The sequence below is a fragment of the Phascolarctos cinereus genome, unplaced genomic scaffold (assembly GCF_003287225.1).
Source record: "Phascolarctos cinereus isolate Bilbo 61053 unplaced genomic scaffold, phaCin_HiC Scaffold_7;HRSCAF=346, whole genome shotgun sequence".
Lineage (NCBI taxonomy): Eukaryota > Metazoa > Chordata > Mammalia > Diprotodontia > Phascolarctidae > Phascolarctos > Phascolarctos cinereus.
The window spans coordinates 1,693,177-1,720,028 of record NW_027556180.1 but is presented as its reverse complement, the minus strand read 5'-3'; the positions used below and the strand labels follow the sequence as shown (position 1 = coordinate 1,720,028).

General features: G+C 50.8%; 1 protein-coding gene across 2 annotated transcripts in view; it reads right to left on the bottom strand.

Moving 5' to 3' along the window:
* The window catches only part of ANKFY1 (ankyrin repeat and FYVE domain containing 1), a 71,819-nt gene extending 45,054 nt beyond the window's left edge, over positions 1-26,765 (bottom strand). For both annotated transcript variants that reach the window (XM_020964663.2, XM_078147279.1), the window contains exons 1-3: positions 26,677-26,765; positions 17,686-17,878; positions 7,769-7,887 (exon numbers count right to left, since the gene is read on the bottom strand). In XM_020964663.2, coding sequence (XP_020820322.1) covers positions 7,769-7,887; positions 17,686-17,878; positions 26,677-26,713 — 349 coding nt within the window. In that variant the 5' untranslated portion in view covers positions 26,714-26,765. The remainder of the gene's footprint in view (positions 1-7,768; positions 7,888-17,685; positions 17,879-26,676) is intronic.
* Between the last annotated feature and the right edge of the window lie 87 nt (positions 26,766-26,852).

Below are 26,852 nucleotides of genomic sequence, written 5' to 3'. Positions count from 1 at the left end.
AGATTAACTTCCACGGACACAGTTTCTATCTCGTGTGTAGGTCACCTCCATCAGAACATAAGTCCCTCAAAGGCAGGTCCTGGTTTTGCTTTTTCTTCGAATTCCCAGGGTTGAAAACAGACCCTTGCATACAATAAGCATTTAATAACTGCCCAATGATTAATGGACCAGTGATAAATATGTTTCCAAGGCAGGGGAGCCTTTGGCAATCTCCCCCCCCACCCCAAGCTGACTGAGGCACTTTCTGTGAGGCAAAGGAATAAGGTTGGCCCAACTTCTGCATAAAACGACCGAACCCACGCCAGCATTTTCTCCATCATCCGTGACTTTGCTCTGACCATCCACGGCCACCTGAGTCAGAAATGCCACCGGCCTGCTACTACCCAAGCTTGGCCAAACACCTGGGGAAGGACAAAATGAGCAGGTCCACAGGCACGAGTGCTGCAGGCCCAGGAGGAGGAAGGGGATGAGAAGGGGCCAGGGAGCATGAGGCCTACAGGCTGGACTGTTAGCATGACACAGGGACCACAGCAGAACTGAGGGCCATTTCTCCCCAGGAAGGGGCAGCCTCTCACCAACTCCCTGTTTAGAAAAGGGAGATGCAGCAGGATAACCCCTCATTCAGTAAGTCCTCTGGGTAAGGGGCAGTGGTGAGCACTGGAAACACAAACAATGGCCCTGCTCACCCCACGGGGCACGCGATTGCTGCTGGACCTCAGAACTATGGACCCGGATGCTGAAGGAGGGCCCTGGCGAGCCAGCAAAGCATTTCCAGCAGAAGCGACAGGGACGGATGAAAGACACTAAGAAGCCAAGGCTGGGAAGGACAGCCTCCGACGCAGGTGGCGGGGAAGGGCTGCAGACAGAACGCCAAGGGCTGCTCTGCATCTCATACTGGCTAAGAAACAGAGAGGTCACTCCATGGATGAACTGGGCACGCAGCATACAGAAGCAAATGAGCACCATAACTTTGGGTCTGAAGAGCCCAAAGATGCCAGCAACTGGGGCAAGAAGTCACTGTTCAACAGCAACCATAGGGAAAACTACCAAACGGTTTGGCAGAAGCTAGATTTTGATGAATATTCACACCACATACTAAGATAGGGTGCAAACGGGTACATGATCAGACATAAAGGTCGATACTATAAGCAAATTATGGAAATATATGAAAAACTACCTCTCAGGTCTATGGATATGGGAAGAGTTCACGACCAAACAAAAGACAGAGGTTCACAAGAGGTGAAATGGACAATCTTTTTTTTTTGTTTTTGAAATGGACAGTCTTGATTACATGAAATTAAAAAGGTTTTGTACAAACAAAACCATTGCAGCCATAACTAAAAGGAAAGCAGGAACCTGGGGGGAAATTTCTCTGATAAAGCACTTATTTCTCAAATACACAGGGAACTGAGACAAATTCATTTAAAAAAAAAAGATTCATTCCCCAATTGATAAATGGTCAAAGGACATGAACAGGCACTTTTCAAATGAGGAAAATCAAAGTTATCAATGGTCATTTAAAAAAAATTCTCTAAATTACTAATAATTAGAGAAATGCAAATTAAAATAACTCTGAAGTACCTACCACCTCACATCCATGAGATTAGCTCACATTACAGAAAAAGAAAATGACAAATGCTGGAGAAGATGTGGAAAAGTAGGAGCATTATTGGTGGAGTTTTGAAGTAGTCCAACCATTCTGGAGAACAATTTGGAACTATGCTTAAAGGGCTATCGAACTGTACATATGCTTTGATCCAGCAACACCATTGCTACAACTGTATCCCAAAGTGGTCAAAGAAAAAAGAAAAGGATCTATTTATCCAAAAATATTTATAGCAGGGCATAAATGGATTTGGAAATTGAGGAGATGTCCATCAACAGGGGAATGGTTGAACAAGTTGTGGTATATGATTGTAATGGAATACTATTGTGTTATAAGCAGGATGGTTTTCAGAAAAACCCAGGAAGACATATATGAGCTGATGCAAAGTGAAGTGAGCAGAACTAGGAGAACACTGTACACAGTAACAGCAACACTGTATGAGGATCAACTGTGAATTGCTTAGCTATTCTCAGTAACCCAATGGTCCAAGACGATTCCAAAGGATTCATGATGACAATGCTATCCACCTTCGGAAAGAAAAGTGAGAGACTCTAAGTGCAGATTAAACCATATTTTTTTCTCTCTCTTTACTTTTCTTGTTTTTTCCTCCCCAGAACATAGCTGATTTGTAAATGTTTTGCCTGACTCCTCATGTATAATGGGTATCATATTTCTTGCCTTCTCAATGGGTAGATAAGGGCTAGAAGGAGGGAAAGAAATTGGAATTGAAAACTACAATTTCTTAAAAAGAGAAAATGAAATTAACTTGGAGAAGTAGACCAAATATCAATGGCAAAGGAGCTTAGAGGTCAAGACAAAGAGTCTCTATTTTATCCTAAAAGATATGGGAAGCCACTGAAAATTCTTGAGCACAGGACTGCCATGGTCCTTGTGTCCATTTTAGACATGGTGCATTTGAAACACCAAGGCCATTTTGGAGATGTCCAACAGGCAGCTGGACACAACATCTCTCACCTCTGACCCTTTCTCATTCTTCACCCGGTCACCACCACGGCAGTTCAAATGGGATCTGAATCCAGGTCCCTCCTGACAATCTGCTACTCTAAGCTCTGAAAGAAACCTGGGCATCTGAGACACAGGGATGAGGAAGAAGCCATCGAGACCCACATTTCAGAGACAGCCGACGCAAAAACACAATTGCTGTATAAGAAAGGCAAGCCCACTTTGCCTGGAGTGCAGTGTGTGAGGAGGGAGTGCCATGCAAGGAAGAAGGCTGCCAAGGAGGCATCTAAAGGGCTTTATGGGACAAACAAAAGAGTGTCCATCTGATCCTGTGGCAACAGCAGGACGCTAGAGTTTCCAGAACAAATGAGTGGGAAAGATCTGTACTTAAGGAAAGTCACTTTGGCAGCTGGGTAGAGGATGGAATCGTGTGGAAAGAGGGCCAACGAGGTGACTATTACAATCAGTCCATCATTCAAGTTAAAAAATTCACCATCCGTGCAGTAGCTGACTTTGACACTATTTTTGTACTTGTTGAAGGCTTCTGACAACACGGCTGAAAACAACACGCTAAAAATTACGGGAGCAAGCACACAGCCCTGCTTCACTCCACTGGTGACTGGGGAAGTGTGAGAGCATCGTCTGTTATCCAGAACCTGGGCACGTTATGGTGTCATGAAACTGACGTACAATGCTGATGAACTTCTCCAGGCAACTCCATTTTGCCATGATCCTCCACAAGCCTCACGACTGACAGTGTCAGAGACCTTGGTCAGATCTACAAACAGCGTGCACAGACCTCAGTTCTGCTCCTGGCATTTCTTCTGGAGTCGCCGGGCAGCAAACACCATATTGACCATTCCTCGGCCCTTTCTAAAGCCACACTGGCTCTCGGGTAGATGACCATCCTTCAGGTGAAGACCAGCCTGTTAAGGAGGATTCTGGCAAGAATACTTAAGGCAATGACTAAGAGAAAGACACCCTGACCCCCATGACTGTTCTTCCTATTAGGACTCCTATGGGACAACCTATTTCCTTTTCCTTTATAAAGGTGGACAATGGAGACCTCCGGGGGATAGCCTCCTCTTGCCATATAACCCAGAAGGTTTCAGTCAGCTTTTGTATGAGCAGGGGGCTCCCCGCCTTGTAAATCTCAGCTTGAAGAGAATAGGCACCTGGTGCTTTGCCACAGGAGAGAAGCCTAAGGGCATTAAACACTCTTCTTCAGTTGGAAGTTCAGCTGGGGAGGGACTGACTTCAACCTGAGGTAAGGGGTCAATGGCCTCAGCATTGATTGGCGACGGTCTGTTGGAAGTGTTCAGCCCATCTCTCCAGGATTGTGTCCTCATCACTAATCAATGTGGCTCCACCAGCACTGAGTAGTTGAGATGCAGCCCAGGTCTTTGGCCCATAAACAGCCTGCAGGGCTTTTATAAAAGTGCTCTGGATTGTTACTATCAGCATAAAATCGCATTTCATCTGCCTCCTTACTGAGCCAAGAATCCTGCATCTCTCTAAGCTTCACTTGCACTCTACTTTTGGTGGAGTTAAATGCTGCCTTCTTAGAGATGGATGAACTCTCCTGCTGGTAAACCCTGTGGAGCTCTCGTTTTTCATTTAGTAGCTTCTGAATTTTCCCACCATTTTGTGAGGTTTGTGAGTGTTCTAGCCCAGATAAGTAAATGTGGAATCGAGAGATAGTGAGCAGTCCAGGAACCCTGAGAGATGGGAGGATGGTACTGACCTCTACAGCAACAAGGAAAGTAGGAGGGTGGGAAGGTTTAGGGGGAAAATGATGAGTTCTGATTTGGCAATACTGAGTAGAAGATGTCTACTGGACACCCACTTTGAGATGGATGGTCAGCGGAGAGACAGGGGCAGGACAGGTAGATTTGAGAGTCAGTGCCAAAGAGAAATAAAATAGTCCAGGCAAGAGATGCAGGGGCCTGAACTAGGGCAGTGGCTGTGTGCATTGAGAATGAGAAGGATTCAAGATACGTCATGGACACAGAGACAAGATGTGACAACTGATCAGATGTGTGGAAGGTGAATGAGAGTCAGGAGCTGAGGAAGATGACGAGGCAGTGAGACTGTGAACCGACTTCAACAGGACCAAGAAGGTTCAGACGAGGTGAATTACAGGCATTTATCGAGTGCTTCCTAGATGCGAAGCCCGATGATTTCATGGATGTCACAACTCCCTCTACCATCACAAACTCTGACCTGTCTAAACTTGAATATCAAGCTCAGGACTGCCCAAGGACCAGGTAGGAGAAGTGAAGCCACGGTCAGCTGGCAGCTTAGCAGTCATGTCAGCATTCGAACCTAGGTCTTCCTGATTCCAAGTTTAGTATTTTATCCAACATCCCCTGATGCCTCTCTCTGTTTAGAAGCAAGTTGAGAGAAATGTCTCTAAGACATGATGAGCAAATCAAAAAAAAATTCTGATACAATCAATTCCATAAGAGAAAACCTTCAGACCCAGCCTACTCTAAACCTCCAACCTGGCCGCCTCGTGGGTGCTCCTGGATGCCTCCTGTTCGGAGCAACACTTCAAGAGGGGCAAGAACCTGTAAATAAGGGGGTGCCCATCGAACAGGGGGCAGCCGAACCCACGGCTCCAGTGTCTCCTCCCCTCTCGAGCCTGTGACTCAGAGACACCATTGCTGGGCTCAGGCCCCAAGGAGGCCTTGGGGAAGAGAGTCTCCACACCCCCCTCCCCCCAGCCAAAGTATTTATGGCATCCTTTTTGTGACAGCAAAGAAACGGAAATAAAGTCAGTGCTGGAACACAAATGGAAGAAAAGACGACCCATTCTAAGAACCAACAGCTGTGATAAACACAGAGAAGCCTGGGAACAATCAACATTTATTAACTGCCTACTGTGTGCTAGGCACCATGCCCCAAACCACAGAAATGGAAAGAACCAGCACAAAAGCGGCTCCACAGATGGCCAGCCCTCGGCCCAGCCACGCTGGCCCACTGTCAGGCTGGGCAGACTCACTCAACGTTGGGCTCAGTCATGCTGATCTGTTCTCTTCTTTTTTTTTTTCCACTCATTTAAAAATATCATTTGTTGGATGGGAGGGCTCTCTAGGAGAGGAAGACAAGGAGAAGGAATACTTAGGAAATTGTGATAATGTATAAAAAAGACAGCGATAAAAACTTACTTTAAAAAGTTTTTTAAAGAATGTGGATGTTGCAGAATTACAAAGAACACCCAGGACTCCATGAAGAGCCAGAAGACACCCCCCCCTTCTCTGCAGGGGTGGGGGCCCCAGAGGTGGAACACTGCACATATTGTCAGATTTTTTCAATGCCCTGATTGGTTTTGCTCATTTATTTTCTTTTCTTCCTTTTCTTCTTTACAGAAGTGAAATATATGGAAGGGGGAAGATAAGGTGGGTGAGGGATCCAAAAAGGACTTCAGGTGATGGAAGAATAAAGCAATAAAAGTCTTTTTTTTTTAAACAAAGCCCGCAGGGGCTCTTTTCCTCCTATCCCATCACATGGCACACAGTAGGTGCTCAATCACTGATTGTTGATTGACTGCCAGAAGCAGAAGAGGATATGGATGGAGAGGCAGGAGGCAGCAGAGTTGTTGGGTGAGTCTGGGTTAGGCATGGAAGGGAGAATCACTCACTGTGGAGGAGCCTGGGAAATGTGCTAAGCACTCTACAAAAGAACCCAAGTTCTTACAAACACTGAAGAAGGGGCCCTTCCTCCACTTGCCCACCAGCATCACTGCGGCCAGGCCAGGCCTCCCCGTCAGCGTCTCCTTGGCACCTCACTCTCCCTCAACTTTCCTATACCTCCCCTCGCACGCCACCATCCTCACCACTGCGTCACCTGCCCCCTGATCTTCTTGCCTCACTTTCTCCCAACCAGGTTGCCCAGGGGATTTGCCTTAAAGTGCAGGACTGTCCACATCACCCTCCCTACCATTCCAGCAGCTCCCCATTTCCTCCAGACCTACACAGAGTGGCCCATTCCTCTTCAGTCTCCCTGCAGCTGTGGCCCTCTGGGAACTACCCATCCCAGGCTCTCTGCTGACTGTCCATCGCCCGTCTCCATTCCTGGCACTGGCCACTGTCCCCTAACTGCCACCTCTCCCTTTCTCTGGCTTCCTTTGAAAGACTTGGCTCCTACAGGAGGTCCTTCCCCTCTTCCCAGCTGCCAGTGCCTCTGCTCTGACTGCCTTCCATCCATGACATCTCTCTTTTATGTATCTGGTGGGCTGAGTGCTGTCTTCCCTCCTAAAATGCTCGCTCCTCGAGGACTGGGCCCATCTCCACCTTCCTTTGCACCTAACACATAATACAGTGCCTTACATCTCATACATTCACGTGGCCTGAATAATGAGAGAAGATTCAGGGAAACCACGAGAGCAGTTCCCAAGCAGCAGAAGTCCCACATGGAAGAAGGACTAAATCTGCTGCATTTGGCCCCAGAGGGCAGAGCCAGGAGCAGCCACAGCAGGCGGGGGCAGGGAGAGGGAATCCAATTATAGCCAAAAAAGGAGTGGGAGAAGCAAAGACTGGACCGCTGGCCACTGTCAGGGGGGCAGACTGGATGGGCTCTGAGAGCTCTCCCAAGTCTGGAATTCTGGGATTCCCTGGAACTACACAGGGGTGAACTGCAGCTCCTCAATACAAGCAAGAGTTTCCTAACAATTAGAGCAGTCAAAATACGGGCTCAGCTCCACTGGAGGTAATCCCCTGCTCCTGGAGCCAGCCTAGGAAGGGCAGGGTAGTGGATCACTTGGATAACTGAGGCAGAGGGTGGCTGAGATGTGGCCAACACTAAGAGTCTGCAGTGCCTGTGAGCACAGCAGAGCAGAGCAGTCCACGCTCATCCCCTGGAAGGGTCCTCCTGAGGCCCACATGACTCAAAGCCAGCACAGACGGATGAGAAAGAGCCCGCCAACACCACAGTGTCCTCGCACTGCCACTGGCCCAGGGACTCCTCCCTTACATGAGGCAGGCTCTGGGAGCCACCAGCCCCAGGAAGTTCCTCTGGTCTCAGCAGGGTCTGCTATGCATTGGCCCCGGGCGGGGCTCCCAGCCTCCTCAGCCACCATCTGGAGGCCAAAAGCCGGTACTGGGCGCCAAGCTACTGTAACCTCTTCCCAAGAGGGCTTTCAGAAGAAGTTTGACAAGCAAGTAAAACTGCCCCAGGCGCTGCCAGGCACAGACTCACCTGAAAGGTCCAGTTCTTCAGTGGAGGCCAGGCTGGTCAGACTCCAATTCTCGCTGCGTGCAGCCAACACAAACTTATGAGCGTTGATGAGCTGATTGCCAACCTTGATTTTCAGGTCACTGGTCAAGGAAAAGAGCCATGTAAGCCAAGAGCACGTGACAATCCCCCTAAGTACAGCTGTCTGCGGAAGCACAAAAGGCTGGCTGGTGGGCGGGCTAGAGGACTTTCAGGGGCTACAGCTTAATAATAAATAAATATGTCTGAGAGAGAAGAATGTGGGGCTGACCAGTCTAGATGCTTTGTTTTGTGAATTTTACTGGGCATCCTTTATTGCTCAAGTCTAACTTCACAGAAAGTTAGGCCAGTCCAGGCCACAGAAGACGGGCCACTTTCCAAGTGTCTTCTACACGGATGCCCAGAACAGTCAGGCTGCATATTAAACCTTGGGATTAACTCATCTCCTGTCGCCCCTGCCCCTCCCCCCAACAGCTTCATACAGAATGAGATGAATCACTGGTAAGAAGTCAGGAGGAGAAAGTCAGGGGCCCTCGAGCCAAGTCTAAGACAACTGTAATGATGCACCCATCCAGGCACCCTGAGTCAGGGAGGCTTACTCTACCTGGGCGGGCTTTCATCTAAGCCTGGGACTAGAAAGAGTCTGTGAGCAAAGGCAGTGACACATAGGGCGTGGAGGACCGGGCCTTGGGATCAGGGAGAACAAGGCTCCGATCTGGGTCCTGACTCCTCTTTTGCTCTGTGACTCCACAGACAATTAACCTCTGGGTGCCCTGGGCACCTCTCCAAAGCTAAGTTACAAATGATCTGCCATCTGCACCTGAGTAGGGAGAGTTTGAACCAACAAAATCACAGGTCCAGAACAAAAAATAAAAAGTCAAGAAAGGAGCCTGACAAAATACCCAAGCAGACAAGAGCCGAAAGGCCTAGACAGCCCCACCCCTGCTTCTGTTCCTCAAGGTGCTGACATCTTGCCCCAAGTGCCCACACCTGGCCAGAGCGGCCATATCTCAGAGCTGTTTTCAGGAGCCCTTTGGCCAGACAGGCTCATAGAAGGGGGCCAAGCCACATGACCTTCAAGAGAGCTTCACACCAATGGAGTGACAAAGGGCATGGGGGGGGGAGGGTCTGCCACAGCATGGACGGGCACATCCTAGAGCTTCCTTCTACTGTTTTCTCTCTTTCACTAGGAACTACTGCAGAAATCACACCCTATTCTTCTTCTCAAACAAACCCAATTCAGATCCGAAGGCACAGCAGGGCTCCTGGCCCACAAAATTCAAAAGTATTGTTTTCTGGATACCTTTTAGAAGTATGTTGCCCAATAAACCAGGCTAGAAGAGGACACCTGAGCCTCCCAAACAGTAGAAACTACTGTTCAGTGCGACTGGACATGAATCGAAGTAGTTTTAGAATCAGAGTTCCTAAGATTCCCCAAACAGCAAAGACTCTGAGTCACACCCTAACGTCAACTTTTATGAAAAGGAAACGTCCTCGAATCGCAATGATTTGGACACATTCTTACCATCTTGTTTTCAATTTTGGCAGAATAATTCTTAACTTTGCCATTTTTACACCAGCATAAATTGATCAAAGAATTGTTTCTATAAAATCCTTACGACTCAATCAGAACTATGAGCAGAGGGATCCAGCAGGACCATTCACGGCAGAAGCGTTTCTGCCTTGACTAGTTCATAAACGCAGAGATCAGAAAACAGCAAAGACTAATTGGTTCATTTCCCTTCGCATCAGAATTGGTTAATGTTACAGAATGAGAATGGAGGATTTACTTTATGACCTGAAGAAGAAATGTGAAAACTCTGAAAAAGAAAAAAGGTAATTCCAATTTTTTCCTTTTAAAAATCCAGATGTTGGGATGGTTTTAATGTTTTACTTTGCTTAAATCAAGGACTTACTGTATAATTGTCCAAATGAACATTTTAGTAGGAAAGAAATAATTTAGAACAATATGACTTTAGTACTGGAATTAGGGTAAGAACTGGAGCTAAAAATAATTTCATCCAACGCCTTTATTTTAAGATGATGAAAATAAGCCCCTGGGGCAGCTAGGTGGTGCACTGGATAGAGCACCGGCCCTGGAATCAGGAGGACTTGAATTCAAATCTGGTCTCAGACACCTAACACTCACTAGCTGTGTGACTCTGGGCAAGTCACTTAACCCCAACTGCCTCACCCCCCCCCAAAAAAAATGAGCCCCAGAGGGGGACATGATGTGCCCTTGGCCACACTGTACAACGGTGCTCTAGAGCCAGGGTTCCTGACTCCTGGGTTGGTGATCTTAGCTCTTGGGGGGAAATTCCTCTGCGTCTCAATCACAGAAACCCATTCCACTTTGAGCTCACACCTGATCTAGTGGGGTCGATCCCTGGCATTGAGAGGGAGTCTTATCCCCAACTAAAAGGAGGGCAAAGGTGACAAACTTTCCCAAGTGCCCTCTGTGAGCCACAGGTTAAGGCTGTAATCCAACTCTAACCCATTTCTGGACATGACTCCTGGAGGAAGTGGTCTAGCTCAACTGCTTTGTTTCCTTCTTTTTCTTAAATAGCCAAGGGCAGATAGGAGGGAGAATCAGATTTCTGTTCACTGAAAAAAATTAATTTAATTTACAATTTAAAATGGAGAGGAATGCGGGCAGGAGGCCATTTTAAGAGTAGGAAAGGGTGGGAAAAGGCCCAGGGGCCTAACCTACAGGATTCGTGGAGGGCCAGGCTTCCCAGTTGGAAAGGTGAAGGGTGGGGGGCCTTCACTGCCAGGACAGGAGCCTGCACTTGGCTCAGCAAGCTGCAGGGAGCAACGGAAGGCTTGAGAGCAGAGTGGTAGCCAGGCTGCATGGGCAGGACAACTCCCCAAGAGACACTGGCTGAGCTTGGCCCATGCTCTGTCCAACAGCCAAGTGCTGAAGGAAGACTCTGGGCTGCACAGCCTGCTCTAGAGGAGGAGAGGAGGAGAGAAGGAGACCGGGCCTCCCCCAGCCCCTGGCCCTGCTGGCCTCCAACCATCTCTGCCGCTCCTGGGGGAGCTTGCCTCCTCCTGTCATCTCACCTTTACCCAACCCAGCTCTCCCCTCCCACTGGCCCGTGAGACCTTCCACCCCCTTCTTAAAGCCACCTTCCCCCTTGATCTTTCCCCTGCATTCCCTCAACAAACAATCCAGCCAGAGGGGATGGGGAGGTCAGGACAGCACCAGAGGCTCTGCTTGCCCAGGGAAGGCCTGAGTTCAAATCCAGCCTTGGACACTTACTTCATGTATGACCCTGGGCAAATCCACTGAACCTCCATCCCCAGCAGTCCCTCCTCCTCCTCCTCCTCTTCCATCCAAGGGGAGCAGTCCTTGTCACTGACAACTCAGCCCCAAGGCTCCTCTGTCCCCCCACTCGGCTCTGTCTTCCTCTCCATCTGGAGTCACCCTCATGTAGACCTCTCTGATCTCAGCCCAATCTTGGCCACTGCCTTGTCCTGGGCTCGGGAATCCCTGACCCCTGTCCCACCACCCAACCCCGCGGCCCCTCCTCACCAGCTGCTGAACAAAGCTCAGTCTGACAACTGGACCAGCTGGACAGCAGACACATTCACGTTATCGGGTCCCAACCATTCCTCTCCAATGGATTCTCTATCTCCCTCCCCACAGTGTTAGGGTGAGGGTTCCAAACTCACTTTCCCTTTCTCAGGCTCCCACATTCCTTCCTCTCAGCCGAGGGACAGAAAATTGAGGCCATTGGTCATGGGCTCGCTCTTCCCCACTCCCTTTACCTAAGACCCCGGCCATCACCTCCCACTCTCACTTCCCCCAGGCTCTGACAAAGAGGTGGCCAAGGCCATTCTCTGTTCCTCCAGCAGACGGCCACCTCAATCACGGCCTCTTTCCAGATCTACTGATTAACTTCAAACCCACATACACCCTCCCAACCTTACAAAAGCCTCCCCTCTCCTCCAAACGTCATCTCCCGCTTCTGCTACCTTGAATGGGCCTGATGTCTTCATCCCCTTGCCTCTCATCTAACGCTCTGCCAGCTAGCTTCACTGCCACCAAGGCGGAGGGGCTGCCCCACCCTCCCCCTGGACAGCAAAGCAGCCTCACCTCCCTCAGCTTTGGGGGCCGCCACACACGGACTCTGGGGGAGCTGGGAGGTCACTTCTCAGGCCAAGCCACCTTCATCTTATCATGGAGAAGGTAACAGCTAATAATAACAACAGCTTGCACTTGCAGGGCACGGCCTTGTGACTACCCTGGGAGGGAGGTGTTATTATGATCCCCATTTTACAGATGAGAAAACAGAGGCTCAGTGACCAGGGTCACACAGCTGGTAAGAGTCCAAAGCCGGATTTGAACTCGGGCCTTCCTGACTGCAGGCCCAGAACTCTGGATGCTAGCACGTCTAAAATTAGCAGGCATATTAATATGCGGAAATGGGAGAGCCCAGAATGATCAGACCTCACCAGTCCTTCTGCTGAGAGCACCAGCGTCTGGGGACAATTTATGGAGGGAAGATGATACCCAGACGCTGAAAAATCCAAGTATTTGCTCAGCACCAGAAGACACTCAAGAAGCATGATTCTAAGAAGGCAGAGCTGTTCATCTGGCAAAGCAGTGGGTGAGTTCTCTCTTCCGAAGACATGGTGGCAGCAACTGTCTTTTAGATAACCGAAATTTCCATGCTGGGAGACGTGTTCGGTTAGTGAAAGCCCAGGATGCAGGCAGGTGGCACCAGAGGACCTAGAGAGCCAGGCCAGGGGCCCAGAAGAGCCGGATTCAAAACCAGTTTCAGATATTCACTAGCTGGGTGACCCTGGCAGTCACCTAACCTCTGTCTGCCTCAGTTTCTTCATCTGTAAAATGGGGGAAGTAACAGCACCTACCTCCCAGGGTTGTTCTGAAGGTAATCTTTACAAGGCACTTAGCACAGTGCCCAGGACACAGCAGGCGCTTTATAAATGCTATGATGCTGATGCCTTGAACCCACGGGAAGGTTTTACATTCACCCCTAGGGATTCAAGTTCACCTCATCTTCAGTGCAAAGTCTGAATCCTGCAGACCCCTCTCATGTTAGCTGGCTTTCCTCCTGTCTGCTGTCTGTAAATGGGCTCTTCAGCCCAACATCCAGTTCCCTCCCACCTCCCTCCCAGACCTGTACTCCACGCTCAGTGGGCCGGCTGGCCCTTCAGCTCCTCCCCGCTGGCCCTGCCCTCCTTTTTCTTCCTGTCCACCATCCTTGCCTCCTTATTCATTCACCCTTCACAGCCCAGGACTATCCCCCCACCTCACCCCTGTCCTTCTGAGATCCTCCATGAACCAAGAAAGCCCATTGCCAGAAGTTAACAAACCGTGCAGACAGCAGCCCCCCCAATACACACACACATGCACACACACACACACATACGCGCACATGCATATACACACGCGTACACATACACCCACCCCACATGCATGTATGGTCCAACCCTGCGTGGGCTTTTACTTCTGCTCCTCCCTGGCCTTCTCCAAACTCCCCTCTCTGCTGCTCCTTCTTAGAGGAAAAGATGTGCTTTCCCTCTGTCAAGGTCAGCCCCATTCTCTCGCATCCAGAGCATGCAATGAGCCATCATTATTTTCTCATCACCAATTTCTTTCCGTCTCCCTGGCTCCTCCTCTGCTACCGCCAAGATCATGTTCTATCTTTCCTAGCCTCATCTCCCTACAGCCCTGCTAACCACTCTGGCTTTCATCCCACGTCTCTCCTCCCCATCCCTGGGAAGATCTTCAGCATTGTCGTCTACACTTCCCTCCAGGTGCCTGCCCTTTGCAATCTGGCTTCCAACCCCATTACACTGTTGAAAATTTCTTCACACAGGAGTCAGCAAACCACTGGCCTCCTCCACACCTCCACACCAAGACCATGAGTGCCCCGGTTCTTCAACCTGTGTGACCATCCCTTCGGTTCCCTTCACCAGGCCGCTGCCTCCTTCGCACCCCTGTGACTCTGTCCTGGTCTCCAGGCAGCCTCACCAGCTCCCCCGATTCCAAGCATACCCTCCCAAGCAGAAGCCCCAAACCTCCACGATCAGCCTGATCCCTCCCCAAGAGACGCTGCCCCATCGTGCAAGGCCCATGACCGCCTCAAAGGCAGCACGTCCACTCATCTGCCTCTTCAATCTGACCTTCCCGTCATCTCCTCATTTCCATCTTCCTGACCCCCTAGGCTCCATACCCTGGAATCTTCTTTCATCTTTCAAATATTGATCCAGAAATCGGATGAGAAAATACAGAAAATGCTTTCTTTTACCCCAGAACTGTCAGGTAGTCAATAAGCATTTATTAAGCATCTTACTATGTGCCAGCAACTAGGCTATGGACCAGGGATACAAAAAGAGGCAAAAGACAGTCCCTGCCCTCAAGGAGCTCCCAATCTAATAGAGAAGATAACTAGCAAACAAACAGGTACGAAAAAGACAAGCTAAATAGGAAATAATTAACAGAGAAAAAGCACTCGAATTAAGAGGCCAGGAAAAGCTTCTTGGGCCAGGGAAGCCAGGAGGAAGGGCATGCCAGGCAGGGGGACATGTTCAGAGGGGCTCGCTCTGCACAGAAACGCAGCCAGAAGCCCAAGGGCCAATCCAGATGTGTTATGGCAAAACCCTCAGACCCCACAACACAGAAAAAGATGCAGCAAATATGCAGAAAGAAGCAGTTCGAGTGAGCATGTGACTTCCCACCAATGCATGCTACCGAGCATCTGGACAGAAAGAGCAAACAGAGAGTAAACCAGAGGCCTGGCACACAAGTCAGTCAGGCCATCAGGCAGTCATTAAACCCATGTTAAGGACCTACTGTGTACCAGGAGCTCGGCAACAGGGATACAAAGAAAGGCAAAAGACAGTCCCTGCTCTCATGGCCTACCAGGGGAGACAAAAAACCAACAAACAAAATACGTATAGAAAAAAGCTGAAAATTAAGAAAGGGAAGACACTGGGATTAAGGGAGGGCTGGCAAAGGCTTCCTGAAGAAGGTGGGCCTTTAGCTGGAACTTAAAGAAGGCTGGGAAGCCAAGAGGTGGACAGGAGGGGAAACAGTCCGGGCACAGGGGATGGCCAGAGATCTGTCCAAAGCCGAGAGACGGAGGGTCTCATCTGGGAACAGCCAGGAGGCCAGCGACCCTGCACTGAGGAGTATGTGTCAGAGAGTAAGGCTCAAGAAGACTGCAAGGGAGAAAGGGGCCAGGCTGTGAAGGGGCTTGGAATGCCAGCCAGGATTTTATGTTCGATCCCGGAGGCCACAGGGAGTCACTGGAGTTTATTGACGTGACTGGACAGGAAAATCACTTTGGTGGCTGGACTGAGGAGGTCCTGGGGTCGGGAGAGACCTGAGACAGGCAATCCTAGTCTGAGACACAGATTTCAGAGAGTTCAAGGGCAGGATGTGCAGGCTGCCACAGGCTCCAAGTCTACCAGGAAAGTCAGGCCCAGAAAGTCAGGAAAATCTCGAGCACGGAAATGCGAAGACAAGGGAAAGCACTCGGATGGGTAAGGAAAAGAGGAGCTACCCATGGAAACCCCCACGCAGATGCACAGAGAGCTCGCCAGCCAGCACAGCTTTGAAGAAGCGCAGGTCCTGCGGGCATCATGGCCCGAGGGCTCGCACTCACAAGGGGCTGAGCAGCCACGAGAAAGGGTTCATGTTTGCTCTGGAAGGCCCACTGCTCTAGATTGATGGGGTCAGGACAGCTGACCAGAGAGGGGAAGCCGGGCGGCTCCACTCTCATTAGGCTCCTCCGTCATCCATATCTGTGTATGGTCCGGCCCTTTGGAAGAGAAAGGGCAGAACAAAAATGGCAAATGGGCAATGGAGAGGAAGAGCGCCAGCTGGCCCCAAGGAACAACACCCCTGGGGCCTGGAAGCAGTGGCAGATGGGATGGCTGGGCCGTGGCCAGCGATATCTGCAGACCTGAGAAGAATGGCACCCCAGAGTGCCCCGGAGCTGGACAAAGGCGAATGCCGGCCTAGTCTGTAGAAGGAAAAAGATGGGTGGAGAGGAGAGAAGGGAAGAGAATGGAATCTGCCACATTTTCAAGTCAGTGATTAAAGAGCTGGTTGGGGAATATTGAGGAAGAGAAGCTGAGATCTCAGAAATCCAGCCTGGCTCGACCTGCCCGGGGGCTGCGCACCCCAGGCTAACTTGATTTCCTCTTGGATGAGGGGAATGTCACACGTACACTTTACCCACATTTTATCAAAATCTTTGACAAAGTATCTTGTGCTCATCCGGTGGGAAAGGTGAGAGAGACCTGGGCAGCACAGCACATAGGAGAGCTGCATGGATTCAGGACTGACCACACGGCGAGACTCAGGAAGGAGGTCTCCAATGGAGGGCCCCAGGCATCTGCGACCAGCCCAGCACTGTCTCACTCCTTTCCGGGGCCTGGTTATTACGAGTGTCCCCCTGTCTTCCTAAGACTGTTTGCTGATATCCGCTGGGCGCCAGTCTACCATAAACCAAGAGGACTGGACTGATGACCTTGAGGGCCTTCCTCCCAACACCCCACCTCAGGGACCTGGGGAGCAGCCTCACCCGTTTCCTCTGCCTCCCCCGAGACGCAGAATCAATCAGCTGCCAAACCCGGCTGGCTCTTCCTGGGCCAGCTCACAAATCCAGCTCCTCCGGCAACTCAACCACTGAAATTCTGCCTCTCCCACGTTCTAGTCTCCCAGTTGGCCTTCCTTTCTCTAGTCCATCCCCAGAATCAGATCTCCACTCCAGGAACCGAGGACAGCACCATAACCCTGCCTTGTCTCTAGCGCTATCAAGGATACCAACCCTGCCACTCAAAGGCCTCTCTCGCATGGCTCCCACCTGCTGTCCAGCCTCCTTTCACATGATCCCACGACTCCTGGCTCCAGCTGCTCTCCAGCCCCCTGCCGGCCCCCATCTCCAACCTTTGTCAGTCCCACCTCCCCACTTCAGAAATGGCTTCTCCTCACTCCCACCACTCCAATCTCCCCTTCAGACAATTCCTACAGCAGACAACACTTCCTCCAGGACCTCACCCTCTCCAGATGTCCTTGACCCAAGTCTCCCCTTTGCCCTTTCTCATCCTCTTTGGGTCACAGTCATTTAGCCTTCCTTCCTCCAAGACTCCCACTCCCATATTGACTTGTAATAATATAATGAGAGCTGACATTTACATAGCAGAGTTTGCAAAGCACTTGACATACACAATTTCATTTGAGACTCACAATAAGATGCTATTGTTATCCCCATCTTACAGATGAGCAAACTGAGGTTAAATGAGTGCCCAGAGCCAGAGAGATAGTATTTGAGGCAGGACTTGAACTCAGCTCTTCTGACTCCTCATTCAGTGTTCTGTCCCACTGGGCCACCAGCTGCCTCTAGTGACCCTCCTTGAGAGCAAACCTACACACAATAACATGAAACAAGCATCTAATGAGTAAGCAAGATAGCGTGCTGGGACACAATGACAAAACGCACCACTCCCTGAGCTCAAGGCTCTGAAGTGCTCCTGGGGGGATGCGCCTGAGAAGCCACTACGGGATGACTTCGTGCAGGAGGCAGCACCCATACTGGGCCCTGAGAGGCCTGCAAAGGCACAAGCGGAGACAGATTCAAGTGCAGGAAGCAGTCAGCAAAGCTGTTCAGCCAAAAACACTGGCCTTGCCTAGAAAGGGAGGGGGAGCCTGGCTGGGGCTCTGAAGGTCAAGCTGACAGATCTCTGTTTTTTCTTAGAAATAAGAAGAGTCACTGAAGACTTCTGAACAGGGAAGAAAACTCTGACTTTGGGTCAAAGTGGGTTTGCTCAGCACCCACTGAAATGTTTCTTAATTGCTTTCTTGACGGGGTGGCAGAAATGATCATGGGAACAGGGGGAGCTGCCAGCAGGGGCCCACTCACCTGTACTGCTCCTGCTCATAGAGATCGGCCACGATTCTCAGCAAACGCGTGATGAAGCAGTCATCGCCACCCTCCTGGTGGGCCTGTGCGGCCAGGAGGCGACACTTCTTCTCGGTCTCGGCCAGCCTCTTCTGCAGCTTCACATACTCCTGTCGCAGAAGCATCAGGTGCCTCTCCAACTTGGCCACCTCGTCTGTAAGGGCACCAAAGAGCACAGTGAGGAGGGAGGCTACAGGCAGTGGGGCAGGAAGGAGGGCAGCTCATTGGCTGACATCACCTGTGGCGTGCTCTTTGCACACACAGACATGTGTGTACACACACTCCCACACATGCACCTGCACAGGTGCATGCATCTTGCTTCAAAATGTCCTTGTCCCCTAACATACCATCACTCCACACCCAGGTTTGGCTGAGAATACTGCTAAGAGAAAACTACTCACAGATCAGGACTTACCAGTGTCTCAGTTTCAAGAAAGCACCTTGTATATATGTATGAGTGCTTGCGTACACCCCCCCCCAAGGAAAATCCAATTCTTTCTACTGAGATTTTTATCAGCTGAGCCTCTGTAGACACAGGGACATTGAGGAATTAGCAAAAATTAGACTTTTTTTCTGCACTTTCCCACAAAAATCCTCTCCCACAGCTTCAGTTTATATGGAGTGACCGTCCTCAAAACCCTCTGTAAATGCCTCCACGTATTGTCTGACCCCCCTTGGTCCCACATCCAGCCGCACAGGTCGACGCTGCTCGGAACGAACAATCCAGAAAGACGCTTGGACACAGCTGAGCTCCCCTCTGTCCCCTCCCAGAGGTGAGAAGAGTCACGTTCATGCTGCTCCCCAGTGACAGGAGGGACTCAGGGGCTCACACTGAGAGCCCTTCCAGGGCATCTAAAGTACAACCACAGCTCTTTCTACCACCTAAATCAAATCATGGCAAAAAACACTTGCCCAGAGCAAAGGGTTCTGAACTAGAATGACATTAGGCAGTCCTTCCAAACCCTGTCAGCTGTCTTTTTATATATATGATTTTCTTCCACAGGTTTCAAGAGGGGGAAAGGGCATGAGCATTTCCTGAGGGCCTTTTAAGTGCTAGGCACTGTGCTGCCTGCTTTACAAAGGTCTCACAAGATAACCTGCACATAAAACTTCCAGAGAATCCCACAATTTCCTTTCATGGCCCGCACTCAGCAGTAGCCTTGCAGACAATAAGAAATTCAAAATCAATGTGCTAAAATCTGCCCCAACTTCCTGAGCAAAAAGAAAAAAAAAATGGGGGGGAGATACTGAAGTTTTGAAAAAGCTGACTGAAGAACAAATGGTTTGGAATAGGATAGGGAACAGAGTGGGCCCTTCGCACAACTGTTTGTGAGAACTTGAACAAGTCACAACCCTTCTGTTAATTTATAAAGACCAAAAAACATCAGGAAGATACATATCAACCAAATGCAAAGTGAAAAGAGCAGAGCCAGAAGAACTCTTTGTACAATAATAAGATAGTAGAGATCTTCAGCTTTGAAAGACTCAGGAAGTCTGAACCATACACCGAGCCTCTACAATTCCAAAGGACTCAAGAAGAAACACGCTGCCCACCTCCTGAGAGACAGCTGAGGGATGCAGAGGGAAGCAGACGTTCTTCTCTCCTTTCTTTCTTTTTTTGGATATGGCTAATGCAGGAATTTATTTTGCATCACTCTGTGTATGTGGAATGGGAAGGGGAGGGAGAGGGAGAAAATTTGGAACTGAAAACAAAAATGAATTATGTTACACTACAAAAAAATTCCTGATGTGCTGAATATTAGGGGCCTTGTGCCCCCCACCTCAGCCCAAGCAGGCTTTCCAAGGGTTAACCCAAATTGGTCCAGAGAGCCTCATCCCTAGCAGGCCAGCCATTTGAAAAGGGCCCTCCAGTGAGGTCCTGGCAGAGCTGCAAGAAAAGGAGAGAGACGGGGGGGCCAAGAATCCCCCAGCTTTTAGACCCTCTTGAAGCACTCACTTCCTGGGCAATATGCTCAATGCACAATCCCCTTGTCCAAAGACCAGCCAGTGGGGTACGCTCCAGGAGGGATGAACTGTGTCAGTCTGTATCAGTTGTGGTCTGCCACAAAGGAAACTGGAAGAACGTGACTCTTCTCACCTCCAGGAGGGGACGGAGGGGAGCTCAGCTGTGTCCAAGCGTCTTTCTGGATTATTCGTTCCCAGCAGCGTCGACCTGTGCAGCTGGATATGGGACCAAGGGGGGGTCAGACAATACACGGAGGCATTTACAGAGGGTTTTGAGGATGGTCACTCCATATAAACTGAAGCTGTGGGGGAGGATTTTTGTGGGAAAGTGCAGAAAAAAGGAAGTCTCATTTTTACTAATTCCTCAATGTCCCTGTGTCTACAGAGGCTCAGCTGATAAAAATCTCAGTAGAAAGAATTGGATTTTCCTTGGGGGGGGGGTGTACGTAAGCACTCATACATATATACAAGGTGCTTTCTTGAAACTGAGACACCGGCAGGTCCTGAGCCGTGAGTGGGTTTCTCTTCTCAGCAGTGTTCTCAGATAAACCTGGGTATCGAGTGATGGCATGTTAGGGGGACCAGGACATTTTCAAGCAACATACACCTGGACACACACAGGTGAGAAGGGGCAAGACTTGGTGAGAAACCCGCTGAAATTCGGAGGAGAGGAACAAAGACTGAGAAAGGACAGAGATTCATGGATGCCACAGAAGCCTCCCCAAGGGAGAAAAGGGGAGATGTGGGATGCCGAGCCAAGAGCAAGAAGCACCAAAGAGGGAAAGTCCGGGGAATGGCAAGGCCAAGCATTCACAATCCAGCTACAGGGCTCCTGACCCCAACCTGCTGTCAAGGGAGAATCAGAGAGCAAGGATCACAGAGAGGAAGGCGTGGAAGCCGAGTCCACCGAGAGCACCCTGACCCACGCCAGCACACCAGGCATCCCAACAGAAGAAAGCAGACTCCAAGAACTCTACAAAGAAGCCCCAGTAGGGAGGCCCCAAGAACGTAGAGAGGGGGGAAGGGAGCGGGGGGAAAGGAAGACGCTCCTGTATCACTCCTGCCACGGGCCAGGCACTGGGCTCAGCGCAAAGACGGAGCACGAGAGCCTGGCCCTCACGTCCAAGCCACTCCAACAGAGTGAAGAAGAGATGTGAGTGAGTCACACTGCCAGGCTACGTCAGAATGGGCAGGGGAGCCCTCCTTCTTTCCCTCCTTCCTCCACCCTGCTAACATCACCCTGGGAGGGCCGAGTTCAGGTCTGGACATCGTGTTTAGAAAAGACAATGCTATGCTTCACAATTATGGAAGCCACCATGGTGGTGAGATCAGGAACGTTTGGCCTGACAAGAAGGCTCAGGGGGACCTGGACAGCTGTCTTTCAGCCCCTGAAAGGTGGTCATGTGGAGAAGGGATGTGGTTTGCTCTGGACACCCTCACCCCCACCCCCAGCAGAATGGAGAGCAACGGGGGAAGGGGCGGGGGTGGAGCATGCGAAGAGGCAAACTTAGGATACACATCAGGAAAAACCTGCTAAAAATCCAAGCTGTCCACAAGTGGGGAGCGGGCTGCCACCGTTTCTCACTGACGCAACTATTTAAGAACAAGGGCCATTCCCCAATAGATAAATGGTCAAAGGATGTGAATGGCATGACCCAATGACCTTTTCTCAATCCTCAAAGGCCTGTCTACAGCTCTCCTTGATCCTTTCTTCTCTGATCACCACTGCCCTCTCCCCACTGCTCCTTCTCAGAGGGAGGAGGGAGAAAATGCAGATTTGAGACTATATTGAAAGTTACCTTACAAAGAAGATATGAATAAGCAGTTCTCAGGGGAAGAAATGCAAACTGTCAACACGCACATAATTATGCTCCAGATCACCAATAAGAAAAATGCAAATTACAACAACTCTCACTGTCTACTTCACCTCCATGTGACTGGCAAAGATGGCCAATGCCATGTGCTGAAGGGACCTGTTTCCACCAGGAGAATGCGAGCACCTCGAGGACAGGCGTCAGTTACATCTGTGACCGCCCTGAGTGGTTACACAGTGCCTGGCACAGAGTCAGTGGAGCTGAACTGAACACCCTGCCATGGCTATCTGTCCCTGTCCGGGTCCCCAGTGCCAAGGTCTCGACTCAGGGCCTTGAGAAGGAAGCGGAGGTCCTTCCTACTTTCAGTCTCTCCATTGCTTTGGGTTAAAGCTCCCTGCTCAGCTCCTGAGTATTTCCCTGCATAGCTCTGAAGTCAAGTCGAGAAGCACTGGGCCAAAGAGGAGAAAGGCAGAGACAGTCCCTGTCCTTGGAGAGCTCACAATCTGAAGTCACTCACACGCTGCCCACACTTCTCAGAGCATCTGTCTCTCATCCAAGCTCCAAGGGATCCCCAACAATCAATCTAGCTAAAGTACCACCATGCTCGGAGGGTGCCAAGAGTGAAAGTAAGTTCTGGCCACCAACGATTCAACTTCTAGGGGCAGCTAGGTGGTGCAGCGCATAGAGTACTGGCCTTGGAGTCAGGAGGACCAGAGTTCATATCCAGTCTCAGACACATAACACTCACTAGCTGTGTGACTCTGGGCAAGTCACTTAACCCCAACTGTCTCACAAAAAAAAAGATTAAACTTCTAAAATGACACCATGTCCTTCTGTGGACTGCTCTGGGCCTTGCTGACACAACCAAAGCTAAATTTTCCCAGGGCAGGTAAGGGGGAGAGGAGCCTCCCCAAGGCCCAAGGAATCCCTGGCTTTACTGTATTCTCAGATCAAAGTACAGGCTAAGTAGTTTCTCATTCCTTCATTCAATCACTCTGTACCACCACCACCAGTGGTATGAGAAGGCAGTGGGACAGTGTGGAAAGGACCAGAACATAGAACTCGGATACCAGAGGTCCTGGGTTAGAATCCTGGCTCTACTCATTGTTACATGAGTGACAGTGAGAAAATCAATCTCCTTGTCTGTAAAATGAGGGAGTTAAACTAGAAGGTGATTTCCGAGGACCTTCCAGTTCCAAAAAGATGAGCGTATAACCCTAACATTCTGTCATTTTAACTGAGGCAGCCTGGCATTGTGGAGAATGTCAAGGTGCAAGGCTGGAGTGATGATGAGAACGACAGCTAACATTTACACAGCACCTACTATGTGCCAGGCAGCATGCTAAGTAAGCACTTTATAAATACCATTTTATTTGATCTTCACAACTCTGGGAAGTAGGTACTGTTATCACCCCATTTGGCAGTTAAAGAAATTGAGGTAAACAGGTTAAGTGACTTGTCCAAGGTCATACAATTAGTGTCTGAGGCCAGATCTGAACTCAGATTTTCCTGACTGTAGACACAGTGCCTATCCACTATCTATCTGTCCACTCCATCACCTAGCTGTCTATGGAAGACCTGAGTTCAAATTCTGTTATGGACACACTGGCTATGTGACCTTGGTCAAGTCACTTAATCTCAGATCCAGCAGGCAAAGCTCTGAGGACTGCGGCCTGCTGAACTGTCGATCTGCTTTGGTGGAGAGTTACCAACCAATACAGCAGAGGTCACCAGTGCAGACCAGTCACAGCCCCACGCTGTCCTTCAAACAAACCCGAAGCCAGCCAGAAGCCAGCTGTCATCACAATGACTGACAGCTCTCCCAGAGGCCCTCCCTCCATCACCTTCAATCACCATTACAGGGCCAAACCTCTCCCGGAAATTCCCTGGACTTCTGGCCACAAGCCTCCATGAATCTCTTGACTAGGGCCAAAGCAAAGCCAACAGCCCCTGCCCTGAGGGAGGCAACAACAAGCAGAGGAAGGGACACGCCCAAGAGAGAGAAGAGATGGAAGGCGGCCTCCCCAGGGAAGAGGCACCAAGTGGGAGCCAGGGACTCTGACAGGGCAGGAATGAGGCGAGAGGAGCCACCAGCACTCATCCCAGTTGAGGAGGGAGGGAGGACAGACAGGGATCCCAAAGATCCACCTGGCATCTTGGCAAGTTTCTTCTTCTCCTGCCTCCTCCCAGGATACAAAGGCACCTACCACACAGACCCTCCTTTCAGGAAGTTCAAAGGTGAATCAGAGAGGCCCTCACATGTAACTGGGACACACAGAGAGGTGCAGACCAAGGGAGTGATTTTAGAAGGGAGAACAGGCAGGTAGCACTGGGATGGGGCCTTGAAGGCAGGGCAGGAACATCTCACACGTTCAGCCAACAAAGGGAAATGAGCTACTGGTGCCCAGGGGACAGAGTCCAGGGCTGGAGAAATGTGACGGTCACCCAAGCATTTGAACCATATGCGATCATTTGAGCCAGGGGAAAAAGAAGCAAGTAAACACCAGGAGATTTGTGAATCCAGGACTTTGGCACAGGGGGGCTGCCTGCCCCAAGGCTCTCCCTGCTCCAGGCCATCCTCCAGCCAGCCACCAAAGTGATTTTCCTGAAGCACAGGCCTGACCACAACACTCCCCTCCTCAACAACCTCCAGAAGTAAATACGAAATGTGGCTTGGCTTAGCCCTTCCTAAGCACCCAGCCCTCCCCCTCTCCATCCTGACAGCTGACTCTCAGACACGGACTCTTCCACCCAGTGACCCCACCATCCGGAAACAGCCCCTCCATCTCTCAGCTCCGGCCACCCTCCTTTGTCATCTGCCAGGCCTGGGCCGCTCTCCCTCCTCCAAGGTACCACTGACCTCCCTGGCTTCCTCCGAGTCCTGACTAAACCTACCCCTTTGACAGGAAGTCATTTCCAGCTCCTCTGAGTTGATGATTTCCTACTTATCCTGCCATAGCCTGTCTGTACATCTCTATCTGCACATCTCTATCTGCTTGTGGTATCCCCTCCTAAGATGGTGCTTAGCACAGTCCCTGGCACATAGCAGGTGCTTAATAAATGCTTACTGACTGCCTGGATAAGCTGGAAAGACTCAGGCTAGACATGGTAAAGTGGTGAAGATTCAGGACTGACTGAATGGCCAGACCCAATGAGCAATGGGTTGAGGTCAGCTGGAGTCTGGAAGACCCGAGTTCAAATTTGGCCTCAGACACTTGCTAGCTGTGTGGCACTGGGCAAATCAGTTAACTCTTTCTGACCCAGTTTCCCCATTTGTAACATGCACTGCAAACCTTACAGTGCTGTTATTGTTGGCGAGGGGTCTGCAGAGAGGACGTCAGAGACCCGTCTTCATCGTGGTGACATCCACTATTTTTATCAATGACCTTGATAAAGGCACACAAATGCCTGTGGAATCGACAGGTGACCTGAGAGTTAAGCCAGGGATGGCACTTGGGATCAGGAGCCGAGAAGAGTTGGTCAGCGTAGAATGGTGAACAAAATCCAAGCAACAATTCAAGAGATAAAGGCCATGTTGTAAGGCTGGTTTCAAAAATCCATTTGGCCAGGGCAGCAAGGGGAAGGCCTGGCCAGAAAACAGCTCCTGCAAAAGCCACTGGGGGGCTTTTAATGCTGACCACCTCTATGTGAGAGTCAGCACCAGTGGGACCCTTAGGGCAGCCTAGAAGGTGCAGAACTGGAGGAGTGTGTGTCTGTGTATACTCTGCCTTGGTCAGGCCTCAACCACGCGCACCTATTATGCCAGGCACTGCACTACGCCTCCATAAGGACCGTCTCAACCCTTGGAGGCGGGTGCTATTATTATCTTCATTTTACAGATGAGGAAACTGAGGCAAAGAGGCATTAAGTGACTTGCCAAGGGTCCCAGAGCTAGTAAGGAAGGGTCTTCCTCACCCCAGGACCAGCCCCCTAGTGGCCTCTCCACCTGAAGGGCTGTAGTCCAGTTTAGGCTCCACCTCTGGGATGGACACTGCAAAGGTGGGGAATATCCAGGATGAGGAGGGCAGGAAGAGCACATGACCTGAAGGCCAGTGAAAAACCTGGCACCGCTTGGCCTGGAGAAGTTTTTGGGGAGGAAAGTGGGAGGTAGAGACACAGCCCTGCAAGGGGAGTGGGGGAGGTGTCTCCCAGGATGTGAGTGAGGTTAGCTTGTCCTATCTGGCCCCAGAGGAACAAGGGCCCCAAGGCTCTCACACCTAATAAGGCGAGGGTGTGGGGCCTTTCCTCCCAGTCTCCCTCCAGGGGAGGGGCCTGGAGAAGCCTCCCATGGGGAGGCAAGCAGGGAGCTGGCTGGGGACTGCGGGTTCTTCCTGGGCTCAGCACCCTCCCTCCATTCATGACTTCCCAGCTCCCTTCCAACTGGCTCCTTCCTCCCTCCAGGACTCTGCTCAGTTTCGTTTCCCTCTGGAACCGCCCTTGTAAGTTTCAGGGAAGAGAAATGGAATGGGAGGGAAGAGGGGGGTAATGTGTGTAGGTACACACACACACACACACACACACACCTCTCTCTGAAATGCTCACATTCAGAAACTGACAGACACTGCTAGACTCAAATGAAATCCTATTAGCAAAGGGCGGCTTGGCCCAATGCCTTCCCCTCTGGCCAGACACACAAGCTCACAACTGACCCCCACACAGCCTGACACACTCACTGCTACAACAGTCACCCAAACTGTCCCATTCACTGACACACACAACCACACGCAGACTGGTCACACCCACTAATACACTCACAGACCCAGACACATCACTGACACACCGATCCGATCACTCCATCTCACAACTTTCTCAAACTATCACACATACTGACGTGCTCACAATCACTGAAACCCTCACACACAGCCACACTCGGGCGCTGTCACACATGGACACGCTCACACTGTCCCACTCGTGCACACTCACGGCCACACCTGTGCACATTCAGGCCCTGCCCCACTCCCTGTCACACTCGCACAGTCACGCTCACGCGCAGAGCTGGGAGTGGGGGTGGGGGCAGCCTTGCCAAGGGAACACGCGGGGCCCCCCCCTCGCCCCCCAGCCCCTTCCGGCCTCCCTCCTTAACGCCCCGAGCTCCCTTCTGGGGCCCTGAGCTCGAACCGAACCGTCCCGGAGCGGCCCCGCCCCACCCCACCCCACCCGGTGGGCGCCTTACCGTCCGCCATGTTGGTCGCAGCCCCTCCCGCGAGCATCGCGAGACTTTAAGTGAGAACGGCGGGCGGCGGCGCGTCCGGAGGCGGGAGTTGTCGCGAGAGCAGCGGGAAGAGGCGGGGCACGAGGAGTAGAGGGTGGGGACGACGAGGGGAGCGGCCATACTGAGCAGGCGCACCG